General features: G+C 48.3%; 1 protein-coding gene across 1 annotated transcript in view; it reads right to left on the bottom strand.

The window, feature by feature from the left end:
• LOC134408332 (discoidin, CUB and LCCL domain-containing protein 1-like) overlaps positions 1 to 9,118 on the bottom strand; it is a 56,689-nt gene extending 47,571 nt beyond the window's left edge. Inside the window, exons 1-2 of the mRNA XM_063140586.1 lie at positions 9,115 to 9,118; positions 7,734 to 8,183 (exon numbers count right to left, since the gene is read on the bottom strand). Coding sequence (XP_062996656.1) covers positions 7,734 to 8,183; positions 9,115 to 9,118 — 454 coding nt within the window. The remainder of the gene's footprint in view (positions 1 to 7,733; positions 8,184 to 9,114) is intronic.
• Positions 9,119 to 17,339: the final 8,221 nt, after the last annotated feature.

Here is a 17,339-nt window from a genome sequence, read left to right as displayed (position 1 = left end):
TTCTGCATAAGCCACCATGCACCGTTTGATTGATTGATTGATTGATTGATTGATTGATTGATTGATTGCATTGCATTGTATTGTATTGCATTTTTATACCGCCCAATAGCCGAAACTCTCTGGGCAGTTCACAAAAATTAAAACCATTCAAAATATAGAACAAACAGTATTAAAACACGATATAAAATACAATATAAAAGCACAACCTGGATAAATTCAGCAGCAGTGCAGAAATACAAATTTAAAATACAAATTTAAAACAACAAAGTTTAAATTGAATTTACAGGGTTGTGCTGTTAGAATCCACAGTTTCCTGCATGATAAAATCACGCTAATCGCAAACTCATTTTCTGAGTGTGGATGTTTAATTAGCCAAGACAGCATCATTTACGTACAAGAGGGGAGGATCTAGGTGCTTGTGGAATCCTCAACATTTTCAGGAGAACTGAAAACCTTTAGGGCAAAAATAACTAAGGGGGCAAAGTTCCTGAAAAAGCATGCTCTGTTCAAGGGGCGGGGCGGGGGGGGGGAGAATACTGAGCATCCAGAAAGAGAGATGATGACCTGGCTGACACCCCGAACAGGAGTACTCCGCACTGCAACATTCTTTTGCCCGCCCCACTTCTCCAAATCAAATCACAATCTTTGAAAACCTCAGAAAGGAGGCAGGTCACAGCAACTAACATAAAATCAAGCAATCATTAAACACTTCCCAAGAACATAGGGAGCTGCGTTATGCCAATATTTCTCTATTTAAGCCAATGTTGTGTATTGTAAATGACAGTTGCTCTCTGACATAGGCCTTTCCAATGACCTGCTGCTACCTAGTCCCTTTGAACGGGAAAATGCCAGGAACTGAGCCGGGAACCTTTCACATGCAAAGCGCATGCTCTACCGCTCAGCTATGGCCCACTTTCAGCTCAACAGCCCAAAAGGCCACCAGAACAGAAATAATGATGTGGTGGCCGTGGGTTCTGCTTTACGGAGGACAGTCCTCTTATCTGTGCTGTCAGAGGAATGTCCTCTATTTGGAGCATCTTCATCTGAATGGCTGCCCAATCCAAGTCAGTTAAGCTAAAGATCCGTAAAGAAAGAGAGTAGCGGGGCCCATCCAGTGTTCTCATCTGGAGAACAAGCTGAGCAGACACATAGGTCTCCTGGTCAAAGTCTTCTCCACTATGGTGAGATGTACTGCATTGCTATTTCAATGATACTAATTATTTCTAAGTTTGTGTGTCTGTGATTAGATTATGCAAATTGTATGCAAATCTGTCCTCTTTTGGGTGGGTGTGTCAATGCCTAAGCGGCCACATAAGAACATCAGAAGAGCCCTACTCTTCTATTGGTCACGTAAGAACATCAGAAGAGCCCTACTCTTCTATTGGTCACGTAAGAACATCAGAAGAGCCCTACTCTTCTATTGGTCACGTAAGAACATCAGAAGAGCCCTACTCTTCTATTGGTCACGTAAGAACATCAGAAGAGCCCTACTCTTCTATTGGTCACATAAGAACATCAGAAGAGCCCTACTGGATCAGGCCAAGGGTCCATCTATTCCAGTGTGCTGTTCACACAGTAGCCAACCAGCTGCCCACAGGAAACCCACAAGCAGGACATGAATGCAACAGCACTCTCCCACCCATGTTCCCCAGCAACTGGTGTACATAGACATACTGCCTCTGATACTGGAGGTCGCATAGAGCCATCAGGACTAGTAGCCATTGATAGCCTTCTGCTATAGGATTTTGTCCAATCTAAGCAATGGATGGCGATCAGAGGGGGGAGAAATCAACCTACACTAGATACGCTGTTTGGCATTGATCCTCTCATAACTGGGTTGTATCCAACGTTAATCTGAATTATGTCCCGTTCATTTCAATGGTTCTACTCTGAGTAGGACTAACGTTGGCTACGTGTCATTAACTGATCGGTACAGCTTTGTAAATGAGCCCACTTGCTCCACAGCAAACAAGAATGAGGGAAGGGGCTGCAAACAGAAGCCTCTAAGATTTGGCCAGCTGTTAACCCGAAGCTCTATAGATCCTCTTAGTGCGGCCATCCAGAAGGAGAGCCTAGGAGATTATCATGCCACGCTCATGGCTCTGCAGCAAAAGCTGCAAGATCCACATTAAATACTTTCCTATGGTGGTTGTGGGGTGGTTTGCTCAGGGATGATAAAACCTTAATGTGGGATATTCATGTGCTGTGCTGCAAGACACAGATCTGAGGGCAGGGTGGAGATGGGAATGCTGTTGAACATTTGCAAACTGGGCTATAGGGCTCAAATTGCAAAGGGGTTCCAGCCCCCTTACTGATTTTGATGGTTCCCTTTTGGAGGCTAAAGGGGTACAAAATTCAGCTAAAACTGGAGGTGGGGAGAAGAGCTAAGGGAGGGCTTGAAGATTTCACTCAAGGCCACCTAATTGAAGGTACAATCTGGGGTTTAACATTCATGTCATGCAATCCAGCACGTCAACTCAGACGTAAGCCATGCTGAGTTTGATGGCACTTACTCCCAGATAAGTGTGTGTAGGATTGCAGCCTTAGGGGCTCTTAAGGACAGTCTGACCCCAGTCCTGTCCTGCCCCCCCCACCTTTGCTTGGTCTGCAACCAAGAATATATTGTGGGAGAGACAACCCCAATCTGGATTGAGTCCTAAACAATAGAATCAAAGCTGCTAAAAACAAATATAGTTCAGAAGTTTTGCCCGCTGTATCAGGGCTCCCATGTCTTTAACAGTTTTGTTGAAGAGGAAACAGCAGCCAGTGGAGCTTGTCATGCCACAATGGTGAAGCAGTATCTGCCAAAGTTCCCACTTCTGCCTAGGTAATAAAATATGCAGAAACCTAGAGTACTTTTACATGGTGGTCCCTCTACTTAACACCATTCATCTAAAAACCCTCTGGACTTGTATCCTCTTGTATTTTAATTTTATTTATTTATTCAGTGGATTATAAACCACCTTTCAGGGTAAAACTACCCTCCCGAGGCGATGCATGAAATTTCATAAAAACATAAATGATCATAAAATATATTCCTCCAATTAAAACCACAATACACAAATGGAGGGAAAGTAAATCAATAATCCCAGCAATTAGAAAAAAAAACCCCTGTGGACTGGAATAAAGATGTTTTTTAAAAACTTCTATTGTTTTCCACATATTTCCCAGAGCAAAGAGTTCCATTGGTGTGGCACCGCCACCATTGAGGCCCTGTTCCTGGTACATGTCAATCGAATGTTTCTTATTGATTAGGGTGACCCTATGAAAAGGAGGACAGGGCTCCTGGTTCTTTAACAGTTGTATTGAAAAGGGAATTTCAGCAGGTGTCATTTGTATGCTTGCAGAACCTGGTGAAATTTCCTCTTCATCACAACATTTAAAGCTGCAGGAGCCCTGCCCTCTTTTAAATCTGGTCACTCTAGTATAGCTCCTGCAGCTTTAACTGTTGTGAGTCCGCTTTCTTCAGATTGGACCACTATTGGTGGACCAGCTAAAGCTGGTAAAAGACACTCTTGGCTACTGCTATCACTTGTTGCTCCAATGAAAGCATCAAATTGGAGAACACCCCCAAATTACATGCCTGATTTTCAGGAATGCAACCTCATCTTACTAGGGTGGGCTTGTATCCTACTTTACATAGTACAGTTCTGTATTTGAAGGGCAGCCCAGTCCCTGAATTGCTTGTTTTTCCTCCTAAACCTTCTCCCCATCTCTCATTCTCTCTTACTGTCAATGATGTTACACTTACTCCAGTCAAGGAAGCTCGTAGTCTTGGCTTTATATTTGATTCCTCGCTCTCCTTTATTCCTCATATTGAGACAGTAGCTAAATCCTGTCGTTTTTTCCTGTATAATATTGCCAGGATTCGATTATTTTTGTCTGTCTCTTCTGCCAAGACTCTTGTTCATGCATTGGTTATTTCTCGGTTGGACTACTGCAACCTTCTTCTCTCTGGCCTTCCTTCGTCTCACATCAGTCCGCTGGTCTCTGTCCACCACTCTGCCGCCAAGATCATCTTCTTGGCTCGCCGCTCTGACCATGTAACTCCACTTCTGAAATCTCTTCATTGGCTTCCAATTCACTTCAGAATCCAATATAAACTTCTCCTGTTCACCTACAAAGCTTTTCACTGTCTAGCTCCTTCCTATCTCTCGTCTCTCATCTCACACTATTGCCCTGCTCGTGCTCTTCGCTCCTCTGATGCCATGTTTCTCGCCTGCCCAAGGGTCTCTACTTCCCTTGCCCGGCTTCGTCCATTTTCTTCTGCTGCCCCTTACGCCTGGAACGCTCTTCCAGAACATTTGAGAACTACAAGTTCAACCTCAGCTTTTAAAGCTCAGCTAAAAACTTTTCTTATTCCTAAAGCTGTTAAAACTTGATTTTGTTCTGACTGTATACTGTTAGTTTTACCCTACCCAGTGCCTGTTTACCCTACCCTGTGCCTGTTTGCATTCTCCTTATTGTTTTATTATGATTTTATTAGAATGTAAGCCTATGCGGCAGGGTCTTGCTATTTACTGTTTTACTCTGTACAGCACCATGTACATTGATGGTGCTATATAAATAAATAATAATAATAATAATAATAATAATAATAATAATAATAATAAGCCCAGTTTAAAGCTAAGGGACCATAAGAAAGAAAAGCAGGCAGCCTTGAGTTTGCCCATCAACAGTTAGCATCTGGACAGCAGGTTAAGCAGGTACATGAGTCACCTGGTCACAGCAGTGATGTAGTGGCACATTCTGAGATGCATGCACTAATCATGATTTTCCCCATAGCCACACCACCAAGGAAAGTAAAAATGCAGGCAGCTGCGTTGATCCATATCAACAAACCAGTTCTACCAGTGTTCTTCTCCGCCAGGAACAGGTCTTTTGTAAAACTACTGGGCCTTAATTGCCCACTCAAGACCAAGCCACCCCAAAATACTTTGCATAACAACAGGCAGGGCCAGTCCTACCATTAGGCAGAGTGAGGCAGCAGATGCTGGGAGGCAACAGCAAGGTTTTGGAGGAGAGAGTTTTGCATTTTTCTCTGTTTCCCTTACGCTAGCCTGGTGCATTCAGGCTAATGGGAGTTGTAGTGTAAAACATCTGGAGGGTGTCAAGTTGGGAAAGGCTGGCATAAGCTTTCAGGATCACAATAAATCCCTTAGGGTGCAATTATATGCATGTTTAGACAGAAAAAAACAACTCCCAGCATGCACCAGCCAGTGCAGCTTTTTCCTGTCTAAACATGCATAGGATTGGGCCCTTACAGTGCAATACCCTGCATGTCTACTCAGAAGTAAGTGCTGTTGTTTTCAATGGAGCTTACTCCCTGAAAAAAAGTGTGTATATGATCGCATCCTAACTCTTTTGGATTCCCACAAACTCTTGTTTTGGTGCTGGAGTTTGCCAATGAAGAACACAATTCTGGTTGCTAGATGTCAGCATCAAACTTTGAGGGGATTCAGGAGTTTTTTGTTTTATTTATCCTGTAGTTATAAATGGCAGGATCTGTCTGTAGTGCAGAGGCAGGGAACTGGTGGTTCTCCAGCTGTTGTTGAACAGCCTTCCTCATTCTAAAAGCCCTAAATGACTTGGGACCAGGACACCTGAGAGAGTGCCTTCTCCATTACCAACCTGCCCGATCACTGAACACATGCTCCGGGTGGTCCCAGGTGGGGGTGTAGCCCAGTTGGAATCCACCAGAAGAAGAGCCTTTAGTGTGGTGGCCCCTTCTCTGTGGAACTCCCTGCCCCTAGAGGTCAGCCAGGTGACAACACTAGGCTGCTTTCGAGAAGCCTTCCTCAACTGACTAGCTACTGTTTTTCTGGTTCCTTTGTTTTTAAATTGAACAATTTTAATTTGCTTTTTAAAGCTTTCTTTTACTGTTTATACACTTTTGTTCACTGCTCTGGAATCTGTGTTAGATAATTGAGTGGTAAATAATAATAATAATAATAATAATAATAATAATAATAATAATAATAATAGGCTGAAATACCTATTCTGAAATTTTTGTAGACAGTAAGAGCTTTAAGCTGCAGAGATTTCTTTTTTGTATTTGTCACCACACCCTTTTTGCCTTTGGCCTTGACCACCCTTACAGTGTAGCCTGGGGCTGAAAGAGGTTTCCACACACCTGCTCTAAAGTGGCCAGCTGTTTCTTAAATGCCAATTGAGGCTTTTTCATTCAACTTCCCCTCTCAGTGCTGCACCCCCCTTTTTTTGCTCTTATGGAATCTTCCAGGATGTGGGGCTTTGCCTGTTGGGCTCAGGTACCACTAATTCAGGAGGGTGTCTCTCTCTCTCTTTTCTGCTCCTGCCCTCTCACAGCTCAACTGATAGGTGCCCAAGGACATTCATAAAATGTAATAGTAAATAAAATAAATAATTCTGGAAATGCTGAGATGAGGCAAAGTGCATTTCAGAGGAAAGGGGAGCTTTGGGTGATATCCAATTGATTATATCTACTGTTAATCTAACTTGTTGCATTTATTTCAATAGGTCTACACTAAGGAGGGCCAACCTTGGATACAACTCTTGTTCTCACAGGTTTTATTTCTGAAAAGGGTAATAAAGGTGCATTTCACACTAGCACTCTCATCCTAAAACATTATGCAACTTATCCAGACTTGGTCACACCTAAAACAGACCTGTTGAAATCAATAGGAATTAAGTTAGTCACGAGAATAACTTAAACCCCATTCGTTTCAGAGAGCCTACTCAAAGGATGAGGAAGGGTGTTATCCTATGCATGGCTGGCAGGGGAATGCTGAGAGCTGTAAGACTTTTTTCTGTCTAAACATGCATAGGATTGCACCCTGAGTCTATATTTCCTCTGAAGTCCATCCTAATGATTTGAAGTGCGCGCTCTTTCAGGTAAGGGCATGTAGGAAGACAGCTTTCTTCTGAGGTCTATTTAAAACAGGTACATTTTAAGTCAGAAGCAGCATTGGAAGGATTCTTTTCCACACATTTAGAGTAAAGTAAGCAGCCCCCGAGGAAGGAAATGTCTTTCTGAAATGCATTGGGCAGAATAAAGGTTTTTTTCAGGCACCTGGGAACTTTTTCTCTCCTGTTTTAGGACCGTTTAACACACACACACACACTGCCGTTACAAAGTGTGGTGTAGTTGTTAGAGTATTGAACTAGGACTCAGGAGATCCGGGTTCTAGCCCCCACACAGTCATGAAGCTCAATGGGTGACTTTGGGCCAATCAATGACTCCCAGCCTAGCCCCACCTCACAGGGTTGTTGTTGTTATGAGGTTGAAATGGAGAGGGAAACTAGGACTACATACACCAGGCTGGGCTCTTTGGAGGATATACAAGTAACAACTAAATAAGAAATAAAATGCAAAGTGCTTTTCCTTTCCTTCAAGTAGCCACTGGCGTCCGAAACGTTTGGGGATGGAGGAGCGACTGTTCTGCAGTGCGGGCTGGTGGCTCTGATGCATCAGCTCTGGGTTTCAGTCAGGATTCTAGAAGAGCTATCCAAGATGCTGAACCCGTTTGGGTCTAGGATTCAGCACTTTGGAGAGCTCCTTTAGAGTTCTGGCTGGTTCTGAAGGAAACCCAGAGAGGATGCACAGCCCCACTGACATCGGAGCCACCAGCCTCCACCCCCTCCCTGTGGCATTCCTTAGGGAACTCAACTTCTTCTCCCAGATCCCACCCGCGCGAGTTTCCCAGCCCAGATCTCGCCGCCGCCGCCGCTGCTGCTGCTACTTTCCCACTTACCCGTCTGGCCGCTGGCAGGCGAGAAACCCAGGCATCGCAGCAGCTGGATCAGCTGGAGTAGCAGCCCGGGCGCGCGGAGCCCGGAGCGCATCGTCGAAGCGGCGCCGGCGCCCGCGAGCCTCGCCTGCCTCCGCCCGCCGCTCCCGCTCCCGCGCCAACGCCAGGCAGGACAACAGCAGCAGCCCCGCGCCAGCCCCGCCGCCGCTGGCGGCTCCAACCGCGCCAGTCCCGCCGCGCCCCGATTGGCCCGAGCCGCCGAGCCTTTCCCGGCCACGGGCTCCGCCGCGGAGGAGCCAATCGCCAGGCGAGGGGGTTCCCCCACCCGCGGGCGCTGCTGGCTGGCCTCGGAGGGAAGGAGGCGGGGGACCGGCCGGCCGGGGCGCGGGGCTGACTCCAGGCAGCCGGCGGAGAAATCACGCGAAACAAACGCGGTGGCGGCGCTGAGGGGCGCTGAGGGGTGGGAGGGGAAAGGGAGGGAGGGGGGACTGTGCCGAAGTCTGGGAGCTCAGCGTATGGCCGAACCTCCCTCCGCCCTCCCTCCCTCCCTCCCTCCCTCTCTCTCTCTCTCTCTCTCTCTCACACACACACACACACAGACACCCTCCTCTCTCTCTTTCAGTCTCACTCTTTCTCTCTCTCTCTCTCACAGAAGTACACACACACAGAGTCTCTCTCTCTCTCTCTCTCTCTCTCTCTCTCTCTCTCTCTCTCTCTCTCTCTCACACACACACACACACACACACACAGACACAGACACCCTCCTCCTCTCTCTCTTTCAGTCTCACTCTTTCTCTCTCTCTCTCTCACAGAAGTACACACACACACAGTCTCTCTCTCTCTCACACACACACACACAGACACCCTCCTCCTCTCTCTTTCAGTCTCACTCTTTCTCTCTCACACACAGAAGTACACACACACAGAGTCTCTTTCTCGTGCGCGCTCTTTCTCTCTCTCTCTCTCTCTCTCTCTCTCTCTCTCACACACACACACACACACACACACACACACACACTCTTCCTCTCTCTCTTTCAGTCTCACTCTTTCTCTCTCACACACAGAAGTACACACACACAGAGAGAGACAGTTTCTTTCTCGTGATCTCTCTCTCTCACACACACTCACACACTCCTCTCTGTCTTTAAGTCTCACTCTTTCTCACACACAGAAGAACACACACACACGCACACACACACTTTCTTGTGTTCTCTCTCTCTTTCTCTCACACACACCCTCCTCTCTCTCGTTCAGTCTCCCTTTTTCTCTCTCACACACCTATACTCACACAAAGTCATGCAGTCTTTTTTTCATGCTCTCTCTCTCTCACACACACACACCCTCCTCTCTCTTTCAGTCTCACTTTCTCACACACTACACTCACCCATACAGTCTCTTTCTCATGCTCTCTCACTCACAGAGACACCCTCCTTCTCTCTCTCTCTCTTTCAGTCTCACTCTTTCTCTCTCACACAAGTACACACGCACACTCTTTCTCATGCTCTCTCTCTCACACACACTCACACACATAGACAGATGCCCTCCTCCTCCTCTCTCTTTCAGTCTCACTCTTACACACACACACACTTTCTCACTCTCTCTCTCACTCTTTCTCCCCTTCCTTCTCTCTCTCTAGTTCATGCACATACACAAGCACACAAGTACACACACATTCTCTGTCTCTCAAACACGTATGGCCACTCACACAAACATACACCCCCTCTCTCTTGCACAAACACTCTCCTTGACACAAACATACACCCTCTTTCCCCCCTTTCATTTTCACACATGAGAACCGGGCAGGGGGGTCATCCAATGAAGTGGATGGGTGGGAGATTCAAGACAGATAAAAGGAAGCACTTCTTCACACAGTGCAAAGTTAAACGATGGAATTCACTACCACAGGTTGTGGAGATGGCCACAAATTTGGATGGCTTTAAAGGGGGATTAGATAAATTCATGGAGGAGAAAGCTATCAACGGCTACTAGCCCTGATGGCTATGTGCTACCTCTAGTATCAGAGGCAAAATACAGCAGTTGCTGGGGCACCTAGGCAGGAAGGTGCTGATGCACTCATGTTATGCTTGTAGGTTCCCTGTGGGCAGCTGGCTGGCCATTGTCTGAACATAATGCCCAACTAGATGGACCCTTAGTCTGATCCAGCATGGCCCTTCTTATGTGCTCATGCAGAGCATCCACAACTCATCTTCCATCTTCCCCAGAGACAAACCCATCCCCGACTCAATTGCATTTTTTCCTGTCCACACCTGCTGAAACATTGCACGGCTGTTCCACTCTTTCCGTCCTTGCTGGATTTGGGGGCTTTTATCTCACCATCTCATTCACAGAATTTCACTGGGGCTCCAGACGTCATCATCTTCAACTTGTATCCCTCCCATGCCTTGCATCCCTTCAGTATCAGAGGCAGTATGCTGGGGAACATGGGCGGGATGGTGCTATTGCACTCAAGTTCTACTTAGGGTTTCCCACAGTGAACTGGACTAGCTAGACCCTTGGTCTGATCCAGCATGGCTCTTCTTATGTTTTTATGTTCTTCGGGGTGTGTTGCAGTAGACATAATTTTAGAAGATATGTTCTTCCTTGTGAGAGATGGGAGACTGATTCTTTTAAGCTGATGTTCACCAGGGTCTTGCTATTTACTGTGTTATCTGTACAGCACCATGTACATTGATGGTGCTATATAAATAAATAATAATAATAATAATAATAATAGAGCCTTATCTACTTTCTGCCTACCCCTGTTCTAGAGCACTTTCAAGTGTCCAAAGAACATCATGTTATATTTCATTATAATCCTTACAAGCACCCCTCCCTAACCTGGTGTCCTCCAAATGTGTTGGAATACAACTCCCATCATCCACAGCCACTGTAACCATAGCAGATCTCACTGGTGGTGTGGGATGATATCGGTATATATGTGCTACTGGAATCTGTGCTAATGAGGATGATGTCTAAAAGATCTGGAGGGCCCTATAATCAATATTATCCCCATATTTCAGATGGGAGAACTGAGGCAGAGAGAGAGACAGAGAGTGGCTTGCCTAAGACCACCCAGAGAATTCATGACAGAGGGAACACAGGGAGTTGTAGGACTTTGTTCTGTCTAAGCATGCATCGGATTGTACCCTTAGCCACTATGCAACACCAGCTTTTTCATACTAAACATAAAGGTATAAGTTAGGCTGGCCATTCCCAACCTGGTGCCCTCCAGATGTGTTGCACTACAACTCCCATCATCTCCAGTCACATGGCCATTAGACAGACTTGCTGAGGATGTTGTGGGTTGCAGTCATCTTGGGGGCACCAGGTTGGAAAAGATTGCATTAGTCATTAGAAAGCAGTGGCTAAGTTTAGTCAGAACTGTGAATTGGAAGAGCAGCAGTCTGTCCCACCCACCCACCCCAGGATCAAAATTGTGTATGTATGTGTGTGAGAGTGCTCTATGGCACCATAGGGGGGAGGGGAAATGGGATTATTATAGTCATAACCATTTCATTAGACATTAACAATGTTTAATTAAAGTTAGCTTGAATTTAAACAAGAAGGATGTATCTGCAACTTGATGTGATGGTGAGTACAGGATTGCTCTGTAACCCCCCTTTTTTTCTTAGTATGGTGCCATGCAGCACACGCTCGTACACACACACACACACACACACACACTTGATCAGACGCTCCAATTAATCAGACAATCCAATTCATCATATGCTTCAGATGCACAATTACGCCTCCTCTAAATGAGAGATTCATTGCATGCTCATGATTGGTCACTCATTAAAGTTTTCTGGTCAATTACATGATGTCATCAATGACCAGGACATCTCCTGCTGAATCCTCTGGAAATTCCACTATGAAAATAACCACTTTTAAAGTGGTAATAGCCAGGAAACAGTAGGATCTTCCTCCATTAGATAACATTTCCTCAATAGAACTGAACAGAAGGGAAATATTCAATTCAAAGCATGTGGTTGCCCTTCTCCTTCCATGTAATGCAGGCCATAATAATTGTGCCAAAGAACTAGAAAGCACAAAAGCCCCAGAAAAACAGCAGTTTTCCTTAATGTAGAGATGCTCACAATCTGGGCACTTTAGTGGTTTTAAAAAAATAACTATCTAACAACCTTCTTGCTTTCTTGTTGTCATTTGTCACAGCTTTGTTCAGAAACTTCTTGAATGCATCGAACTCATCATCAGTCAATAGATTTAACTCCCTTCTCATGCATCTGGTCCGATCAAGAGACTTATTTGGTCACATTTGCATGTTCCAGTGAAAGGCAACTTCCTTTGGAACATAAAATTCTATTCTGTGATGAAAAGGAACACTGAACCATAGCTGATGTGTTTGGAAGTTGCCAGAGATGAATACCGACTTTGTTCATTCTAGGAACGTATAGGGCCATGATCAGGTCAAAATAAAAGGGGGTGGGGAAGCCAACTAGAAAATGACAACAATGCTTCTGATAGTGATCTCTGGGTTTGTATTTCAGAATATTCAAAGGTATATGGTAGGTGGGGATGGGTGACTTGTGGCTACCAGGATGTTCTTAGACCACAACTCCCATTATCCCTGACCATTGGCCATGCTGGCTGGGCCTTATGGGAGTTGGATTCCAACATATGGAGGATATCCCTAGTCTAAGAACAGCTGTATATTTGGAGAAACAAGAAATGAACCCTGCAGCTTCCTCCCACATACAGTATGAGGTGTGTAAGTGTCCATCAGCAAAGCCATCTCCATCATGTCTGGAAAAGTCTCTAGGATGGTGTGAAAGCAAATCATCCACAGCCCTGGTGTAGAGGTACATTTGAAGTGTGGATTCTTATCATGGCCTTCCCCATAGCCAGGACCACAAGGAGCATTTGAAATGCAGGTGGTTGTGTTGACCGATATCAATAAACCAATTCTAGCAGTTTTCCACTGCTAGGATTTTTCTCCCTCTCTCATAATAGTAGAACCCAGTGGGGGTCATTCCATGAAGCTGATTGGTGGGAGATTGAGGCCAAATAAAAGGAAGGACTTCAGACAGCACATAAACGATGGAATTCACTTACATAAGACGCAGTGGTGGCCACCAATTTGGATGGCTTCAAAACAGATGTTAAACAAATTCATGGAGGAAAAAGGCTGTTAATAGATACTAGACTGGATGGCTATATGCTACCTCCCATATCAGAGTCAGTATGCCTTGGTACACCTATTGCTGGGGAACATGGGTGGGAAGGTGCTATTGCACTCACGTCCAGTTTGTGGGCAGCTGCTTGGCCACTGTGTAAAGAGAATGCTGGACTAGATGGACCCTCAGTCTGATCCAGCATGAATCATCTTATATTCATATGTGTGAATTTGAGCAGAAAGATAATACATCTCACTGTAGCGGGGAAAACTGTGTTCAGCTGAGCTGTGTGTCTGTACGCTCAGTCTGCTGTCTTTTGTAAAGCTAATGTGCCCATTCAAGTTCAACCCACTCAAATACTTTGCATTACAATAGGGAACGCTATGTTGTGGTAGGAAAAATTCATTTCACCTGAGCTGCTGTGAGAGTTTATTATTTAAGGATTTTTATGCCGCCATTCAGCCAAAAAAGGCTCTCACGGCGGCTTACAAAAGTATTTCTTGACAGTCCCTGCCCACAGGCTTACAATCTAAAAGACATGACACAAAAGGAAAGGGGATTGGGAGGGAGGAGGAGGAGGAGGGGGAAAAGGAAAGCAAATTCAGGCACTACAATCTTAGTTGCAAAGTTCAGCAGTTACAGGTGACAACAGGAGGGAGGGGGCTCTCAGCTGGAGCTGGACCCAGGCATGGTGGAGAGGTGCCTGGCTGCTGCTTCCTCCCTCACTGGTGGCCTCTGCAGAGACAGTTGGTAGCAGGAGGGAGGGGGCCCTCAGCTGGAGCTGGACCCAGGCATGGTGGAGAGGTGCCTGGCTGCTGCTTCCTCCCTCACTGGTGGCCTCTGCAGAGACAGTTGGTAGCAGGAGGGAGGGGGCCCTCAGCTGGAGCTGGACCCAGGCATGGTGGAGAGGGGCCTGGCTGCTGCTTCCTCCCTCACTGGTGGCCTCTGCAGAGACAGTTGGTAGCAGGAGGGAGGGGGCCCTCAGCTGGAGCTGGACCCAGGCATGGTGGAGAGGGGCCTGGCTGCTGCTTCCTCCCTCACTGGTGGCCTCTGCAGAGACAGTTGGTAGCAGGAGGGAGGGGGCTCTCAGCTGGAGCTGGACCCAGGCATGGTGGAGAGGTGCCTGGCTGCTGCTTCCTCCCTCACTGGTGGCCTCTGCAGAGACAGTTGGTAGCAGGAGGGAGGGGGCTCTCAGCTGGAGCTGGACCCAGGCATGGTGGAGAGGGGCCTGGCTGCTGCTTCCTCCCTCACTGGTGGCCTCTGCAGAGACAGTTGGTAGCAGGAGGGAGGGGGCTCTCAGCTGGAGCTGGACCCAGGCATGGTGGAGAGGTGCCTGGCTGCTGCTTCCTCCCTCACTGGTGGCCTCTGCAGAGACAGTTGGTAGCAGGAGGGAGGGGGCTCTCAGCTGGAGCTGGACCCAGGCATGGTGGAGAGGGGCCTGGCTGCTGCTTCCTCCCTCACTGGTGGCCTCTGCAGAGACAGTTGGTAGCAGGAGGGAGGGGGCTCTCAGCTGGAGCTGGACCCAGGCATGGTGGAGAGGTGCCTGGCTGCTGCTTCCTCCCTCACTGGTGGCCTCTGCAGAGACAGTTGGTAGCAGGAGGGAGGGGGCTCTCAGCTGGAGCTGGACCCAGGCATGGTGGAGAGGGGCCTGGCTGCTGCTTCCTCCCTCACTGGTGGCCTCTGCAGAGACAGTTGGTAGCAGGAGGGAGGGGGCTCTCAGCTGGAGCTGGACCCAGGCATGGTGGAGAGGGGCCTGGCTGCTGCTTCCTCCCTCACTGGTGGCCTCTGCAGAGACAGTTGGTAGCAGGAGGGAGGGGGCCCTCAGCTGGAGCTGGACCCAGGCACGGTGGAGAGGGGCCTGGCTGCTGCTTCCTCCCTCACTGGTGGCCTCTGCAGAGACAGTTGGTAGCAGGAGGGAGGGGGCTCTCAGCTGGAGCTGGACCCAGGCATGGTGGAGAGGGGCCTGGCTGCTGCTTCCTCCCTCACTGGTGGCCTCTGCAGAGACAGTTGGTAGCAGGAGGGAGGGGGCTCTCAGCTGGAGCTGGACCCAGGCATGGTGGAGAGGTGCCTGGCTGCTGCTTCCTCCCTCACTGGTGGCCTCTGCAGAGACAGTTGGTAGCAGGAGGGAGGGGGCTCTCAGCTGGAGCTGGACCCAGGCACGGTGGAGAGGGGCCTGGCTGCTGCTTCCTCCCTCACTGGTGGCCTCTGCAGAGACAGTTGGTAGCAGGAGGGAGGGGGCTCTCAGCTGGAGCTGGACCCAGGCATGGTGGAGAGGGGCCTGGCTGCTGCTTCCTCCCTCACTGGTGGCCTCTGCAGAGACAGTTGGTAGCAGGAGGGAGGGGGCCCTCAGCTGGAGCTGGACCCAGGCACGGTGGAGAGGGGCCTGGCTGCTGCTTCCTCCCTCACTGGTGGCCTCTGCAGAGACAGTTGGTAGCAGGAGGGAGGGGGCTCTCAGCTGGAGCTGGACCCAGGCATGGTGGAGAGGTGCCTGGCTGCTGCTTCCTCCCTCACTGGTGGCCTCTGCAGAGACAGTTGGTAGCAGGAGGGAGGGGGCTCTCAGCTGGAGCTGGACCCAGGCATGGTGGAGAGGGGCCTGGCTGCTGCTTCCTCCCTCACTGGTGGCCTCTGCAGAGACAGTTGGTAGCAGGAGGGAGGGGGCTCTCAGCTGGAGCTGGACCCAGGCATGGTGGAGAGGGGCCTGGCTGCTGCTTCCTCCCTCACTGGTGGCCTCTGCAGAGACAGTTGGTAGCAGGAGGGAGGGGGCTCTCAGCTGGAGCTGGACCCAGGCATGGTGGAGAGGGGCCTGGCTGCTGCTTCCTCCCTCACTGGTGGCCTCTGCAGAGACAGTTGGTAGCAGGAGGGAGGGGGCTCTCAGCTGGAGCTGGACCCAGGCACGGTGGAGAGGGGCCTGGCTGCTGCTTCCTCCCTCACTGGTGGCCTCTGCAGAGACAGTTGGTAGCAGGAGGGAGGGGGCTCTCAGCTGGAGCTGGACCCAGGCACCGTGGTTGCAGCTAGGCTCAGAGGGAACAGGGAAAATTGCATCCCCATGAGCTCTGGCTCTACAACTTCACCGTTATTTCTGTCTTTTTCCATGGGATGTAAACTGAGCTGGGCATGGAAGGGCAGCACCAAAATATTTAAAATAAAGAATGGAAGAAATATGCATGGATGCCATGTTTATATTATATCACATTCTGAAGGCCAAGGGCACTGATTGCAAATGGAAAAACAATCTCTGATAAAAGCAACCTCAAACAAACTCTCACAGCCTGAAAAACGTGAGCCTGCCAGCCAAAAGGCAGAACACATTTTAAAGACCGTACTAAACATTTCTAGCAGCACAAAAGTCATCTTGCTTCTTGTGTTTCCTTCATTGGGAACATGAGGCTACCTGGAACAGGCTTGGCTCCAGGTTTGAGTTGACCCTGGGATTTTTTTTTTTTTCTGGTGGGCTTCCACAGCCACGGTGGCAGTACTCCAAGCAGTCCTGGGCAGCAGAATCTAGACACCTGTTTAATTTTCCACAATGCTTTGGAGCAGGGGTGGCCAACGTGGGAACTATGGGCCAGAGGCCCCGCAGCCCCCAAATTTAGTAAGAAACAAAAAATGGGCCAGGAAGCGATGGCGTCCATAGTAGTTATGAAGTGCCCAAAGAGTCAAAAGTTGTTTGCACACAAGCTAACCTTGACCCTTTTGGTGCTTCGTAGCCACCACTGATGCCATTAACAAGAAAATTTTTTTGTACTCACATGGAGGAGCCTCGTGTGGCGCAGAGCGGTAAAGCAGCAGTTTCTGCAGCTGAAACTCTCCCCACGGCCTGAGTTTGATCCCAGCGGAAGCTGGTTTCAGGCAACTGGCTCGGGTCGACTCAGCCTTCCATCCTCCCGAGGTTGGTAAAATGAGTACCCAGCTAGCTGGGAGAAAGATAATCACGGCCGGGGAAGGCAACGGCAAACCACCCTGCTATAAGACCTGCCAAGAAAACGTCAGTGAAAGCTGGCGTCCCTCCAAGAGTCAGTAATGACTCAGTACTTGCACGAGAGGTTCCACATGGAGGCAATGTGGCGTGCAGGATTGGGAGTGGGGGTGAAAATGGACCTCCGATTGGGAAGAGAAAGGGAAGAAGAGGATGTTTCTAAGACACATCACCATTTAGGGTTCCATAGGTCAAAAAGAGGATCATAAACTGAGAGCCAGTGTGGTGTAGTGGCTAAAGTGTTGGACTCGGAGTCGCTTCTGGTCCCCACGCGGCCATGGAAACCCACTGGATGACTTTGGGCCAGTCACAGACTCTCAGCCTAACCTAGTTCACAGGGTTGTTGTTGAGAGGATAAAATGGAGAGGAGGTTTATGTACACCGCCTTGGGTCCCTTGGAGGAAAAAAGGCAAGATAGAAATGCAAATAAATAAATAAATAAATAAACTGTCTCCCCAAAGACTACAGGAAGTCAATATAGACACCTAGGTCTCCTTT

This window comes from Elgaria multicarinata, chromosome 13 (genome assembly GCF_023053635.1).
Source record: "Elgaria multicarinata webbii isolate HBS135686 ecotype San Diego chromosome 13, rElgMul1.1.pri, whole genome shotgun sequence".
In the NCBI taxonomy this organism is placed as follows: domain Eukaryota; kingdom Metazoa; phylum Chordata; class Lepidosauria; order Squamata; family Anguidae; genus Elgaria; species Elgaria multicarinata.
Note: the sequence above shows the minus strand (reverse complement) of the source record. Positions and strands in the feature narration are given on the sequence as shown.